The 14804-nt window shown below is 31.7% G+C and overlaps 2 protein-coding genes across 2 annotated transcripts; one reads left to right on the forward strand and one right to left on the reverse strand.

The window, feature by feature from the left end:
- The first annotated feature begins 5261 nt into the window (after positions 1-5261).
- LOC107057972 (uncharacterized) lies at positions 5262-5669 on the forward strand. The gene has a single exon (XM_015303159.1). It carries the CDS (start codon positions 5262-5264, stop codon positions 5667-5669), a length of 408 nt encoding a protein of 135 aa, XP_015158645.1.
- A 193-nt stretch (positions 5670-5862) lies between these two features.
- Positions 5863-10967, reverse strand: LOC102587878 (ABC transporter F family member 5). Its single transcript, XM_006362715.2, has 9 exons — positions 9901-10967; positions 9081-9422; positions 8450-8590; positions 8139-8318; positions 7867-8022; positions 6994-7095; positions 6758-6886; positions 6289-6393; positions 5863-6137 (listed from the first exon to the last, which is right to left on the reverse strand). The coding sequence occupies exons 1-9, from the start codon at positions 10735-10737 to the stop codon at positions 6042-6044; spliced, it is 2088 nt and encodes a 695-aa protein (XP_006362777.1). The 5' UTR covers positions 10738-10967; the 3' UTR covers positions 5863-6041.
- Between the last annotated feature and the right edge of the window lie 3837 nt (positions 10968-14804).

The following is a 14804-nucleotide window of genomic DNA, read 5'->3' on the forward strand; positions in this document are numbered from 1 at the left end:
GGGCCTTTTGCCCCCCCAATCTACCCCTACCCCCGAGGCGAGGGCCCTCTACCCCTACCCCCGAGGCGAGGCCTCTTTGTATGATAAAAGATCTAAATGTTCTTTTAGACAACCTGAGGTTGAGTACCTAGGTCATGTTATTACTGGAGAAAGAGTGACTACCGATCCTTCTAAAATAGAAGCAATGGTGGACTGACCTACTCCTAAGTCCTTGAAGGGTCTTAGAGGGTTCTTGGGGTTGACAGGGTGTTAAAAGAAGTATGTAGTTGGTTATGTTACTCTATCACTAATCTACTAAAAGGGATGCTTTCAAATGGAATGATGAGGCTGATTTGGCATTTACAGCTCTCAAATATGCTATGTCCTCAACACCAGTATTAGTCATAGTGACATTTGTGTTGTCCTTATGCAAGAAAGAACACTGATAACTTATTTCAGTAAAGTACTAGCACCTAAGCATAGGGGAAAATCTATCTATGAAAAGGAATACATGGCCTTGCTAAATGTTAAGGGTAAGCGGAGGCACTACCTTCAGTTCAAGTATGTTGTGGTTCGAACTATCATAACTTGAAATATTTGATAGAACAAAAGGTTACTTCAGAATTTATAGCAGAAAGCGCTCACTAAGTTACTAGGCCTTGATTATGAGGTTCAATATAAGAAAGAAGTTGAGAACAGAGTACCAGATGCACTATCAAGAAAGGAAGAATAAGATAAGAGATTTAATTAATTTATATTGGGGGAAGAATATATGTGTATACATATCATGGTATTTTATCTCTTATAAGTATCATTTCATGAAATTAGTTTATCAACAAAGTTTATTTTATTCTACTAATGAAGGGTAAGAATATTGTCAGACGTCAAAAAAATTTCATGACAAAGATAAAAAAATGAATCCACTCGATATGCCTCCTTTTCAAAACGCCGATTAATTTTATATGAATTGGTTGGTGAATTCGTTAAACAACACGATGTTGACATAGAAATAGTTTCTTCTCCAACGAATAAGCTTTATCCATTTTTCCATCCAACTCTTGAAGCAGTTGCTCAGTGTTTTTTGAATTCAAATATAGAATTAAGTGACACTACACAACTTGTTGCGACACATATTTGAAACAAGGTGAATGAAATCGAATATAAATATGTAGAGTTTAAAATTAGAGAAGATGTTGCAAGCAAGCAAACAGTTATACTTGACCAAGTGAAAGAGATGAGAAAAATTGGTAGGTAGGAGGATACTGAAAAACTCAAAACTGATAAGTTAATTAAATTTGAAGCTTGATTAAATATTGCTAATTTTAACATGAAATATCTTCGGGAATAATTGAAAAATGAATTTGCATCTAATGCTTCATAAATAGATTTATCTCTACATTAATTTTTGAAATTTTATTATCGGTTCAACTTTTTTTTTTTTTTTTTTATATTGAAGATGCAACTACATGTACTCTACAATAATATTTATTATGAAATAATATTACTTCCATTAATAACAATATAATTTTTTTCTCTTACATTTTTGACCATATATTCTTGAAAAGTCTAATGTTTAATTTAACTTTTATATTTACATATTTTAAGTATACACGGAAAAAAAAAGTATTTGTGAGTGACGGTAAGAATTAAACCTATAACATTTCTTATTTTTATATCACAAAAAAATGCAAAAACACAATAAATTAAGAAAGTACTTGTAAAACAAAACATAAGAAAATAAGATATCAAACATATATGAGAAAAAATATATTAATATTAATGGAAATAATATTTCATAATAAATATCATTGTAGAGTACATGTAATAACTAGCATATCAATATAAAATTATAAAAAAACAAAAGCAGAACGGATAATAAAATTTCAAAAATTAATGTAGAAAGGAATCTATGAAGTATTAGATGCAACTTCATTTTCCAATTGTTTTGAGACGATATTTCATGTTAAAATCAGCAACGTTTAGCCAAACTTCAAACTGAGTTAACTCATCAGTTTTGAGTTTTTCAATATCCTCCCACCAATCAATTTATCTCATCTCTTTGGCTTGGTCAAGTATAATAGTTTCCTTGCTTGCAACATCTTCTCTAATTTTAAACTCTGCTAGTTTATCTTCGATTTCATTCACGTTGTTTCGAACACATGTCTCAACAAATTTGTAGTGTCTCTTAATTCTATGTTTGGATTCAAAAAACGTTGAGCAAATGCTTCAACAGTTGGATGGAAAAATGAATAAGGTTTATTCGTTGGAGAAGAAAGAACTATTCCTATGTCAACATCGTGTTGTTGAACAAGTTCACCAGCCAATTTGTATAAACTCAATCGACGTTTTGAAAATGTGGCATATCGAGCGGCTTTGTTTTCTATTTTTTTCATGGGAATTTTTTGACATCCAGCAGTCTTCTTACCCTCCATTACTAGAATAAATTAAGCTTTGTCGATGAACTAATTTCGAAATGGTACTTATAAAAGATGGATTACCATGATATTTATACACATACATTCTTCCCCCAATAGAAATAAATTAATTTTCTTACCATATTATATATGGAAAGTATCCTGAATAAAAATATATATAACTATAAAAATAAATTTAGCAAATACTTAAAAATGATATGCACTCAATAAAATTAGTGGAATTTAAAAATTCGAGTTAAAAGGGAAAATATTTTAATATACTTACTTAATTATCAAATATAAATATAATTTGAAGAAACATTAATAACATATAAAAAAAATCTTACCTTATTATATATGAAAAGTAGCATGAATAAAATATAAATATAAAAAGAAATTTATGAAATACTTAAAAATGAAATGCATCTCAATAAAATTGGTGAAATTTGAAATTTTGAGATAAAAAGGGAAATATTTTAATATACTTACTTCATTATCAAATCTAAATATAGTTTGAAGAAACATTAGTTACATACAAAAAAAAAAATTAAAAAAAAAATTCCAACCTTATTATATATGGAAAGTAGCATGAATAAAAATATAACTGCAAAAATAAATTTATCAAATACTTAAAAATGATATGCATACAATAAAATTAGTGAAATTTGAAATTTCAGTTAAAAAAGGACATATTTTAATATACTTACTTAATTTACTATATCTTATTTATCAAATATAAATATATAATTTGAAGAAACATTAGTTACATAAAAAAAACAAATTATTTAGGAGGCATAAGACACAAGTACTCTCCAGAACTATATTAAAATCTCAACAACATATCTAAATTTAAGTAGGATCCTATTACCTCCACGCCCACCCCTCCAAACTAATTTATTCTATGTTTTCATGCTCTTGCCAAGACCCAGTTCAAGTATCAGAAGTGATCTACATGTCTTGTCGTGTGTATAAATATTTTATTTATCTTCAATTTATTTTTATTTTTAAAAAAAAACAATTTCTTGTTTTCTTTGTTTTGTGTTTAAATTAAATTAGTACATATGATTTTTTTTTTAAAAAAATTGCCTTATATTTAAACTTCTTCTTCTTTTCAAATTGCTTCAGATTTTAACCACAACTTCGAAAGACACCCCCCCCCCCCCAAACAAACCACAATCATCAATTTATTTTAAAAAAAAAATCAATAAATCACAAAATCCATCGAAAAGTTAGACCACCTTGATTTTTGCTCTTGCTTAATAGAATGTGAAAGAACGTTAGGAAATAAACATTAGCACACAAACTAGGGGAAATATTTGAATGATAAGAATACTAGCCATTAGAGCTCACATGCCATCCATCTTACAACTAGCATTGAACATGATTCATACAAAGAGATGGCATTGACTACTCAACTTGTTGGCTATGTTGGGTAAACATTTTTCCCCATGTTTCATACCATGCAACTTTTTTTAAAAATCGTGTCAACTTAAATCTAAAGCAGATAATATCACTAGTCGACACACTCAAACCAATTATCCTTGGAGTTTTTTCTTCGTTCTTAGTTACTCTCACCATTTCTTAGGAATAATTGGAGAAGATGCAATTAGGAGTGGGGAAAGATCAAGAGTTTGAGAAACAAGAAAGAGTGGAAGTAAGAATTTCAAGGTATTGTAATTTTCATGAGCTCTCGCTATTTCGGATAAATAAAGAGCATATATATGTTTGCTCTTTCCCTTTTGTCATATCAACTTTAGGCCCAGGAAAAGAATTGGTTAGAGCCTATTCTATGAAGAATATTTCTCGAAGAAGCATGCTGAAGATTGACCTCCAAAAAGCCTATGACTCAGTGGAATGGAATTATTTAGAGCAAGTGATGTATGGTCTGGGATTTCCTGCTATGTTTACACAGTGGGTAATGAATAGTGAACTATTCTATAGTAATGAATGGACAGGCTACTCAGAATTTTGCAGCAGCTAAAGGCCTCAGAGAAGGAGACCCAATGTCTCATTTCCTTTTTGCTATAGCTATCTCAGTAGATTACTCAAGGAAGAGACAACTTTCAAGTTTCACCTAAAATGCTCTAAACTGGGCATCACTCACTTATGTTTTGCAGATGACTTGCTAATATTTTCTAGAGGAGATCTCAATTCCATCAAGGCCCTCCAAAGATGCTTTTCACAGTTCTCACAAGCTTCAGGATGCAAGCAAATCTCAACAAAAGCTCCATTTATTGTGGGGGAGTCCAGTTAGAGGTGAGGCAACAAATCATACAACAACTTGGCTACAAAATGGAAAAGCTACCATTCAAGTACCTTCTTTCTACTAAGAAATTGACAGTAATCCAATGGTACCCTCTCATTGACAAAATCATGGCCCGGATCAACTCGTGGACAGCTAGGAAATCGTCATATGCAGGTAGAATAAAGACTGTGTTGTTTGGAGTTCAATCTTACTGGGCACAACTTTTCATTATTCCTGCAAAGATAATCAAACTGATTGAAGCTATTTATGGTCAGGGGTTGGATCTGTTACTAAAAAGGCACTAGTTGCTTGGGAGAGAGTGTGTTGTCCGAAGTCTGTTGGAGGCATGGGGCTGATTAATATGCAAGTCTGGAACAAAGCAGCAGTTGCCAAATTATGTTGGGGACCTAGCAAATAAAGAGGACAAACTTTGGATCAAATGGATACACATAAAGGGGCAGAGCACTTGGCCAGAGACCAAACAAGCCAGCTAGCTGATAAGAAAAGTCATGAGTGCCAAACATATAGTTGATCAAATCCAACTGATGAGGGGGGGGCAAGAAAGGGAGCATGATCAGGCAAATTTATATGTACATGATTGGGGAGCAGCAAAGGTCTGATTCATGTTCAAGAATGCAGCAAGGCCAAAAGCTTATTTCACTATGTGGCTCATGCTTAACAAGAAGTTAGCAACAGCTGACAGGCTAGCTAAATGGGGTGTGGAAATAGACAAGACTTGTGTCTTATCCAAGAATGCAGAAGAGACTATAGAGCATTTGCTCATACAATGTCAATTTGCTAGAAAGCTATGGGAAAGATTGTTTACATGGATTCATCAGCATAGTATAGTACCAAAGACATGGGTACAGTTTCTACAATGGAACATTCGACATGGGAAGGGGAAGTCTAAAGCAACCCAAATATTCAAGATTATTTTGGCTGAAGGTGTCTATGGGGTGTGGATTGAGAGAGATAGCAGAATTTTCGTGAAAAAGGAGGAAAGTGTAGATAGCCTATGTGACTGTTGCTAGAGCTCCTGCTAGTATTAAAAATGTTGTTAATGAATTTAAATTCTAAGCAATAGTATGTAGTGTTAGAGTAGTAGTTTGATGAGTTAACTTTGAGAACAAAGTACATGATGTGATAGCTGCTTGAATTGTAATGTTTTGCTTCAGGTAATTAATAGAATGTTAGTTACCAAAAAAAAAATAACTTGGGGTCTGATTTTCCATAAAAATAGGATATAGATCATGAGACTATGAATTAGACTGCCTGTTTGACAAGAATAATCAACTATATTTATCTATTTGTTATTATATACAATAAGATGATGGATAATGTAGCTCACTAGAGCTTTGTACAGAGAGCAAAGGAGCTAAATGGGAGCATCTAAAAAAACCATTTCAGTTCCATCTCTTGGAGTTCTTTGATTTCTTCGACTTCTGTTTTGCTGCTTGGAATGCCTGCATTTTCTGTTTCTTCCGAGCTTCCTTTTCCGCCTGTCAGTCACAGTAATGATATACACACACATTCATCAGTCTCTGAATATGCTATTGATAATTTACAATTCATCAATCGGGCAAAACATTAAAGCTCTCAAAATGTATATTTCGGGCTCTAGTTTTGACTGATTTAGGAGAGGAAATTTACCTTTGACATCTTGGATTTGGCTTTAGCTTTTGGAGACTTGTCCTCGATCTCTGCCTCTCGTTCAAGCTCTCTTTCCCTGGCCTCAAGGTTTTTCTCCAAATAATACTGTACAACACGTAAATATATCATTTATTCTAATAAAAAGAATCCAAAAACACACTTCAGTAATAAGCGTATAATGTAACCAACTCAAAATCATTTTTTCACAATCAGACCCCCAAGAAGACATTTCCAGAAAAGTATATGTTAAAATCAGAGACAAGCTTTCCGTTTGAAACTTCAAAATTTGATGTGTAAACAATATATGCAACTTAACGAGACACAATATTATGAAAACAAACAATTTACGTCTGTTATATATGACTATTTCACCAAACATTAATCAATGTTTAGAAAGTTTTCAATAGAGATCACAACACTGGGGATAAAGGCTAATAATGGTCATAAGATGCCAGGTTTAAGAACTTACATCATAATCTCCTTCATAATCATGTAAAGTGCCGTCTTTTACTTCCAATACTCTGTTAACAATTTGTTTTATGAAGTACCGATCATGAGAAACAGTTATCACAGTGCCTTGATACTCCGTAATTGCCTCCTACAGAAAAATTGGAAAGAAACTTGGGGGTAAATAAGTTTCCCGCGAGAATATATGTATAAGGTAATATGAAATACTGGTAAGAACTGATGAGAAGAAAAAAGTACCTCAAGCATCTCTTTCGTTGGTATGTCCAAATGATTGGTTGGCTCATCCAGTACTAGCAAAGTTGAAGGGGTCACCATGAACTTACAGAAGGACAGACGTGCCTAAACAAAAAGGGTTGACGCATAAGTTCAAATAAAGAACAAGAGAATAATCCAAGAGTAAGCCTTAAACAGAGGATAATTGGGTGAAAATATTAGTAAGAAATAATGGTGTCACAATTGAGACAAACCATTCATATATCAATTTAGTACACATAAGTTTCGCTGACAATGAAAGTTAAAATGGAAACTGTTAGATGGTGAAAGGTCACAACTAACAGACACTCTTATCAGATGCCTAGATAAATTATCAGTTAAGATTCTTATTCGGAAGCCTCAATAAAATGAAATAACTGGCTTTTCTTCCCCGACACCAAGGCTGTCGGTCAAAAATTAAAGTAATCTTGGAAGTATAGACAGTTAAACCACGATTGTACATTTCAAATTAAAGCTCACAAAACCAAAATAAGCTTGAAAGTACAATCATAAGGTAATCACATGCAATAGCAACTTGCGTGAGATAGCTCATCGGTAAGAAAGGTAATACTTGACATTTCCATACAGCTAAATTAGCAACAGCAGATATTCCCTGTATTGATGCCAAGTCATGTTTGCAGCTAAAACAATTTATAGAACAAATTTACAGATGAAAATGGTAATCTGTGAAAGGGTAATGATCACATGGCTTTAAATTTGAGAAAGAAATAGTAGAAAAAGCAATTATTACAGTCAAAGGATAAAAGATCAAATAACCAAGAAAAACCCCAAAAACAGACAAAGGAGAACCTCTATCTTTCTCAAGAATATGCAGAGAAGATCTGTTCATATTCTTACCTTCTCACCGCCACTCAAAAAGGAAACCTTCCTGTCAAGCATGTCAGCTTTAAAATTACAACGTCCAAGGAGTCCTTTTATATCATCTAGTCTCCAATCCTCGGCAGCTTCTGCTACAGTTTCAAGGACAGTTTTTTCCAAATCGAGTGCCTCAGCCTTCATCAAAAGAAAAACAAACAGAGATTAACACAATCTTGGTCACGTTATCACATGTAAAAACAGGATAAAACAGCTGCCAAAGATCAAAAGAAAACTAGAAAGACTTGACACACCTGATTCTGCTCAAAGTAATTTGGTAAGACGTTGTGCTCCCCAAGCACAACTTCACCTCGTGTTGGCTTCAGTAAATCCATAATCAGTTTAAGAAAGGTGCTCTTTCCACACCCATTAGGACCAATAATGGCAATTTTCTCTCCTCTCTCAATTGTCAAGTTTGCATTCTTGAAAAGAACCTACCAGAAAAACAAGCATGTAAGATAAAAGCCAACCCCATAAATTTAGAAGCAATGGTACTAGTTATCATTAACATATCCACAAAACAAGAAGCAAATTGAAATCTCAGCATCAATGTTTTGTGTTTGACCTTATCCTCGAAAGCAAATTCCAGATTTTTAACATTCACAACTGTTCTCCCACTTCTTTCACGTTCGGGGAACCTAATCTTCATTTGTTTCCTTATGAATGGCTTATCAATTTGTTCCTGGTCCTGAAGTTTCTCCAGCTTCTGTTATCACCAAAAGGAAAGAAGAATGAAATTAGTATCCCAAAGTCTGAAAGACAAGGTACAACATAGTTAACAAATATGGATATGACAAAAGTTGGCCAAATTGATCAGGTACGCCCCTCTTTTTCTTAAATCTCAGTAGCTTAATTTGCAGATAGTCCCATGTGAGGATCCTAATCACTTCAGAACAACTAACACAATAAAAGAGGCAGAGTGATGGGATTTGACATGCTGCCGCCTGCTAACATATACCTTGGCACCAAGAAAGAGATATGTCCTCTAATCACCTATAGGCTTAGACAGTTAGATGATAAAAATTACACTCTGTATTCATCAGCTATCCGGTAGCTGGTTTGCTCAAGTTAATACATCTGTCACCCAGTGCAAGAGCAATGGTTTTTTCCACAAAAACACACACAAAACGATGCACTCATGTGCAAAAATCAACATACTGCAGTTACGGATCAATAATGGAGACATCTTTATTTACCTTTTCAGCTGTAGATGCACGACCTGAGTTTGCTCCAGCACTTAACCTACTTATCAAATCTCTAGTTTGCTCAATTTCCTTCTGTTGCTTTTCCCATGCAGCATTCTGTGTTTCAATCCATTCAGCCCTTGAAATAATATAATCCGAGTAATTTCCATCATATGTCCTAGATACACCCATATCAGTCTCCACAATTTTTGTACACAACTGGTCAAGGAAAGCTCGGTCATGAGATATAATGACCATCGGAACTTCTTGCTTATTAAGATAACTCTCAAGCCACTCAATCGTATCAAGGTCAAGATGATTGGTCGGTTCATCCAGTAGTAACAAATCTGGGTCCTGCAAAAATCAAACATGTTATTCCCCAAGCAAAAATAATAACTACACAAAATATAAGCCAAGTCTAAGACCAATCAACCAAAGATGTATCATGGGATAAGTGGACTAATATGCTTTGAAGAGCAATATGCAACATGCAATCAAGTCGAAAGTTGAGATATACATGTCCTTGATTCATCAAATAAATTAGGTTCTGCAGTAGCTACCAAAAATCAAAATATCCCCCTTCTTAGAAAGCAAATTACTCAAGATCTACAACTGATCATTTCGCACACCCTATTCTTTGCTTATAGACACTAAAACATGATCTTTGACTCATTAATCACAATATACTATCAAAGTAGGTATGTTAAAGCACTACAATTCCAAGAGACGCATGAACAAAACATAATTCGAGGTACCATTTCCGCGTGAATTACCGAACAACATTAACCATGCATTAAACGAAAAAATCAGGAAAAAATTTAATATCTCTTACCTGCAGCAAGATCTTACCCAGAGACATCCTCATTTGCCAGCCACCACTAAATGATGCCACAAGCCTATCTGCATCCTCTGGAGCAAATCCTAACTCGGGCATCATCTTGTTAATCTTAACATCTACCACATCCAAATCCACAGCTTGTGCCCTCCTCTGCAGCAAATCAAACTCATCCAACAACCTCCCCATCAACTCCAAATCATCAACAGATTTCTCAATTGCCTTCTGAACCTTCTCAAGTCTCTCTGCAACTTCCATTTCCTCCTTAAATGCACTCATAAACTCTTCCTTCACAGTTCTTGTCGACTCAACCTCAAATTCTTGGCTTAAAAATGCAATCTTCATATTTGGTTTTGCCTTAATCACATTTCCAGAATCTGGTTCTTCCAAACCAGATATAATCCTCAATTGGGTCGTTTTCCCTGCACCATTTACACCTACTAAACCAACCTTTTCACCCTTTTTCACCTCCCAACTCACATCTTTCAGCACCGTAACACCTTTATAACTCTTGCTAACATTCTCTAGCCTAACCCCAGATGAAATACTCGAAGCCCCATTACCTGATTGCTTATTACCCCTTCTGGAATAATCAAATTCATTACTAGAATTACTCGAAAACAACGACTCTATATCTTCTTTTACCTCTGTTTCAGCAGTTTCAACAGCTACAGCTTGCAATTTCGATGAAATTCTAAGAACTTTTCTTCTTCTGGGGTTATTGAAAACTGTAACTGCAGTGGTTTTCACACCACCAGGGCATAGAAGATTAGCTCTTCCAGTGAGAAAAGTGGAACGAAGGTCGATTACTTGGAGCTTTGTAGCAAGGTCCATTGTTGTTAGGGATAATTCAAGAAAATTTTAATGGGTAAATTTGTTTTAAAAAAAGAAAGAAACTTTAGGGTTGTTATGAAGAATTTGGGTAAAGATGGTTTGTGGGTGAATGAGATTTCTCTTCTATACAAAGTGTGAAGAAAATGGGGGAAGAGAAGAGAGAGTTTTCACTCTGTAGAAAACTACCTTTCTCTTATCAGCCCATGAAGATGAAGAAGAGGAAGAATAAATAAGCTTGTGGAGAGGATTTAAATAAATTTTACAAAAAGTAATTTCTTTTTTCGTCCGATGTCCGATACTAGCTAGCATTGGAGCTTGATTATTCTGAATTTACATCAAGTAGAATCCCATTTGAGGGGAAGCTCAAATCGAAATTTCAGATTTCTAACTAAGGAGAGGAACAATCTTATCTACTGTACTAGTAAAGGTGATCAAATTGATTGGATAGAAAAAAATTTAATTTAGTTTTTTTATGTCGTCATTAAAATAAGAAATTACTATTCAAAATGATGAAGCTTTAAGTTTGTCTATTACTATGACCTTATCTTTGATTTTTTGTGTGATTAGTATTTGAACCTTTTTTCTCCTTTGGGATATTTTTTGAGATTTTTCATTGAATTGAGTAATATCTACTTCTGAAATAAATTTTATCAACTTTTTTCATCAAAACAAAGGAAAAGTTAATACTAAATAACTTATAATAAGGAGAAGCTAATGCTAAATGATATTTTTCATCAATACAAAAAGAGGATCGCATCAAATAAAATTATTCACTAAAGTCATAAGCTTGTTTATTCAAACAGATTCAATCGATTTAATAATATCGTCTTAAATACAATGAAAAAATAAACAAAAAAGGAATACAAATTGAATACTTTTTTATATACAAATAATAAATAAATGTGTGGTATATAAGGGGAAAAAAACATAAAGGTGTGGGATGAGATAATTTGGATTTTGGAAGAAAGGAATTTGTGGTACATAAACACATAGAGACTATTCTCCAAAGCCAAAGACAATTATTTCATCCTGTCATTTTGTGCCACGTGGAGGGAAATGCAAGATGGTGCATCAACCACGCAGTTATAGATATGAATAATAATTTTAATTAATAATAAAGACATCAATTTTTTGACAAACTTATGTGAATGAGAATATCCAAGTGTGTGGTTCATGGCCATTTAACATTTTCCTACATAGGCTTATTCTCTTGGGCTTATAATAAGTCAAACAAAGGCCATTATTTGTCTTTCTTTCTCACTAAAGCTTATCCAAAGTAAGTAAAATCAAGAATAATTTTCATAAATATTATAGTTTGGATCATAACAATTTATCTAGTCACAATTTATAGAAATAATTTTAGGGAGAAGAGAAGTCAGCGAGATTAGGGGATATAGAGGAGAGAAGCGAGCAGGTTATATCGTAGATACAACTTGTATCTCAATCAAAATTGAGATACACAAATCATTGATACACATATGCACAATCTTCTCTCTCAAATTTCGTTTGCATCTCTCATTTCTCTCTAAACCTCACATAAACATAGGGATACACATATTAGCTTGGAAACTGAAACATAGATATACATTGTATCACACCTAAAATTAAAACATATAGTCTATATCATTTTTTTGTAATACACAAATTTAAAAAAAATTGATGCAATGTTTGATTATTGTATCACTCCTAAAATAAATATACATATACATTTTTTTCTAATAATATTTGTATCCTTCCATTTTTTTTATACACAAATCATGTCTTATAATAGTTGTATTAGTCATTCTGATATATAGATACAATTTCGTTTATACTTGGATACAATTGATTGTGTCAATATGTATCAATTGGAGAAAATACATTAGATAACATGTGTATCAATTTCTTGATACACATATACATTTTTATGATACGTATATATATAATTGGTTGTATCAATCTAAGAAGAAGAGAAGATTCAAACATTGAACAACAAATCACCTAAAATGAAAATATTCTATATATCGACATTAATTCAATAAAAAAATGAATCAAAGGGTATTGTATTAATATTAGAAATAGAGAAGGAAAAGAAGAAAGATTCACACAATGAATTATAAAGAGAGAAAGAAAGGGCAAAAAGGAAATGTGAGAGGAGAGAGGAAAGTGGCGAGCGAGAGCGAGAGAGGAAGAGAAGAAAAATTTACTATAAAATCCTAAATATAGCTATGTTAAATATTTTTTTTAAAATATCACTAGTTTAGTCAAGTTGGTATGAATATGTTAGTTAACCAAGTTTTGCACAATGATATATAGGGAAAATTTTCAAAATAGCAATATTTTAGCTTCTTATGGACCCCTTAGCAATAGTTTCACTATTTATTTAAAATGTCAATATTTTAATTTGTCAAGTTCTGATTTATATATTTTTTTATTTTGATTAATATGAAAGAATACAAATATTAAACAATAGAAAATCATGAGACAAAATATTTAAGAAAAGTTAAAAACAATTTAAATTTAAAAGCAGTTACATATTGAAGGAGCATATGTCGCCACTTTTTGGCCGAACGTTTTTTTCCTCTGTTGCTTAAAAATTCCAGTTTTTGAAAACAATATTTTCCCTTACGAATCATTACACTGATTTCATCCAATCTTCTTCGCTTTGTATTCGACATATGTTTGAAACTAAGGTTTAGAAAATTAACTACTACAAAGTATACAGTTCAACGGAATTCACGATAGTTCGACATAAACTAAGGTTTACATAATCAGATATAAAAAAACGTTGGTACATATTAATACTGAATACAACTCTTTTGACATTATAGTTCAATTACATAAAAAAAATACAACTTTGAAATCTATATAATATATAAATACAAATTAATTGTAAATTAAGTTGTTATTGAAAAATACAATTTTGGTGAATACATAATACATATAATAAGTTGTATTTATTGTTTAGTTAGTTGTGCTTGTAATTGATATCTTATAGAGTGGAATTGTTTTTCAATTTCTAATGCCCTCTGTTTTGGAAATTAACTTGTTTGAACTACTTAGAATATGTACAATTTTAAATACAAAAAACTGTTGGTATAGATTAATAATGAATACAAATATTTTGGCATTATAGTTCAATTACGACAAAAAAAATACAGTTTTGAAATATATATAATATATAAATACAAATTAGTTGTAAATTAAGTTGTTATTGAAAATACAGTTTTTGTGAATACATAATACATATAATAAGTTGTATTCAAAAAATATAAATACAAATTAGCTGTAAATTAAAATGTTATTGAAATACCTTTTCGGTGAATACATAATACATATAATAAGTTGTATTCGAAAAATATAAATACAAATTAATTGTAAATTAAAATGTTATTGCAATACCTTTTCGGTGAATACATAATACATATAATAAGTTGTATTCGAAAAATATAAATACAAATTAATTGTAAATTAAAATGTTATTGCAATACCTTTTCGGTGAATACATAATACATATAATAAGTTGTATTCGAAAAATATAAATACAAATTAATTGTAAATTAAAATGTTATTGCAATACCTTTTCGGTGAATACATAATACATATAATAAGTTGTATTCGAAAAATATAAATACAAATTAATTGTAAATTAAAATGTTATTGCAATACCTTTTCGGTGAATACATAATACATATAATAAGTTGTATTCGAAAAATATAAATACAAATTAGTTGTAAATTAAGTTGTTATTGAAAATACAGTTTTGGTGAATACATAATACATATAATAAGTTGTATTCGAAAAATATAAATACAAATTAGTTGTAAATTAAGTTGTTATTGAAAATACAGTTTTGGTGAATACATAATACATATAATAAGTTGTATTTATTGTTTAGTTAGTTGTGCTTGTAATTGATATCTTATAGAGTGGAATTGTTTTTCAATTTCTAATGCCCTCTGTTTTGGAAATTAACTTGTTTGAACTACTTAGAATATGTACAATTTAAAATACAAAAACTGTTGAAAATTTATAATTTTATATTATTATTAAATTATTTAAATAAAGAATACCCCATAATTATCTCT

The sequence above is a fragment of the Solanum tuberosum genome, unplaced genomic scaffold (genome assembly GCF_000226075.1).
Source record: "Solanum tuberosum cultivar DM 1-3 516 R44 unplaced genomic scaffold, SolTub_3.0 scf00419, whole genome shotgun sequence".
NCBI lineage: Eukaryota > Viridiplantae > Streptophyta > Magnoliopsida > Solanales > Solanaceae > Solanum > Solanum tuberosum.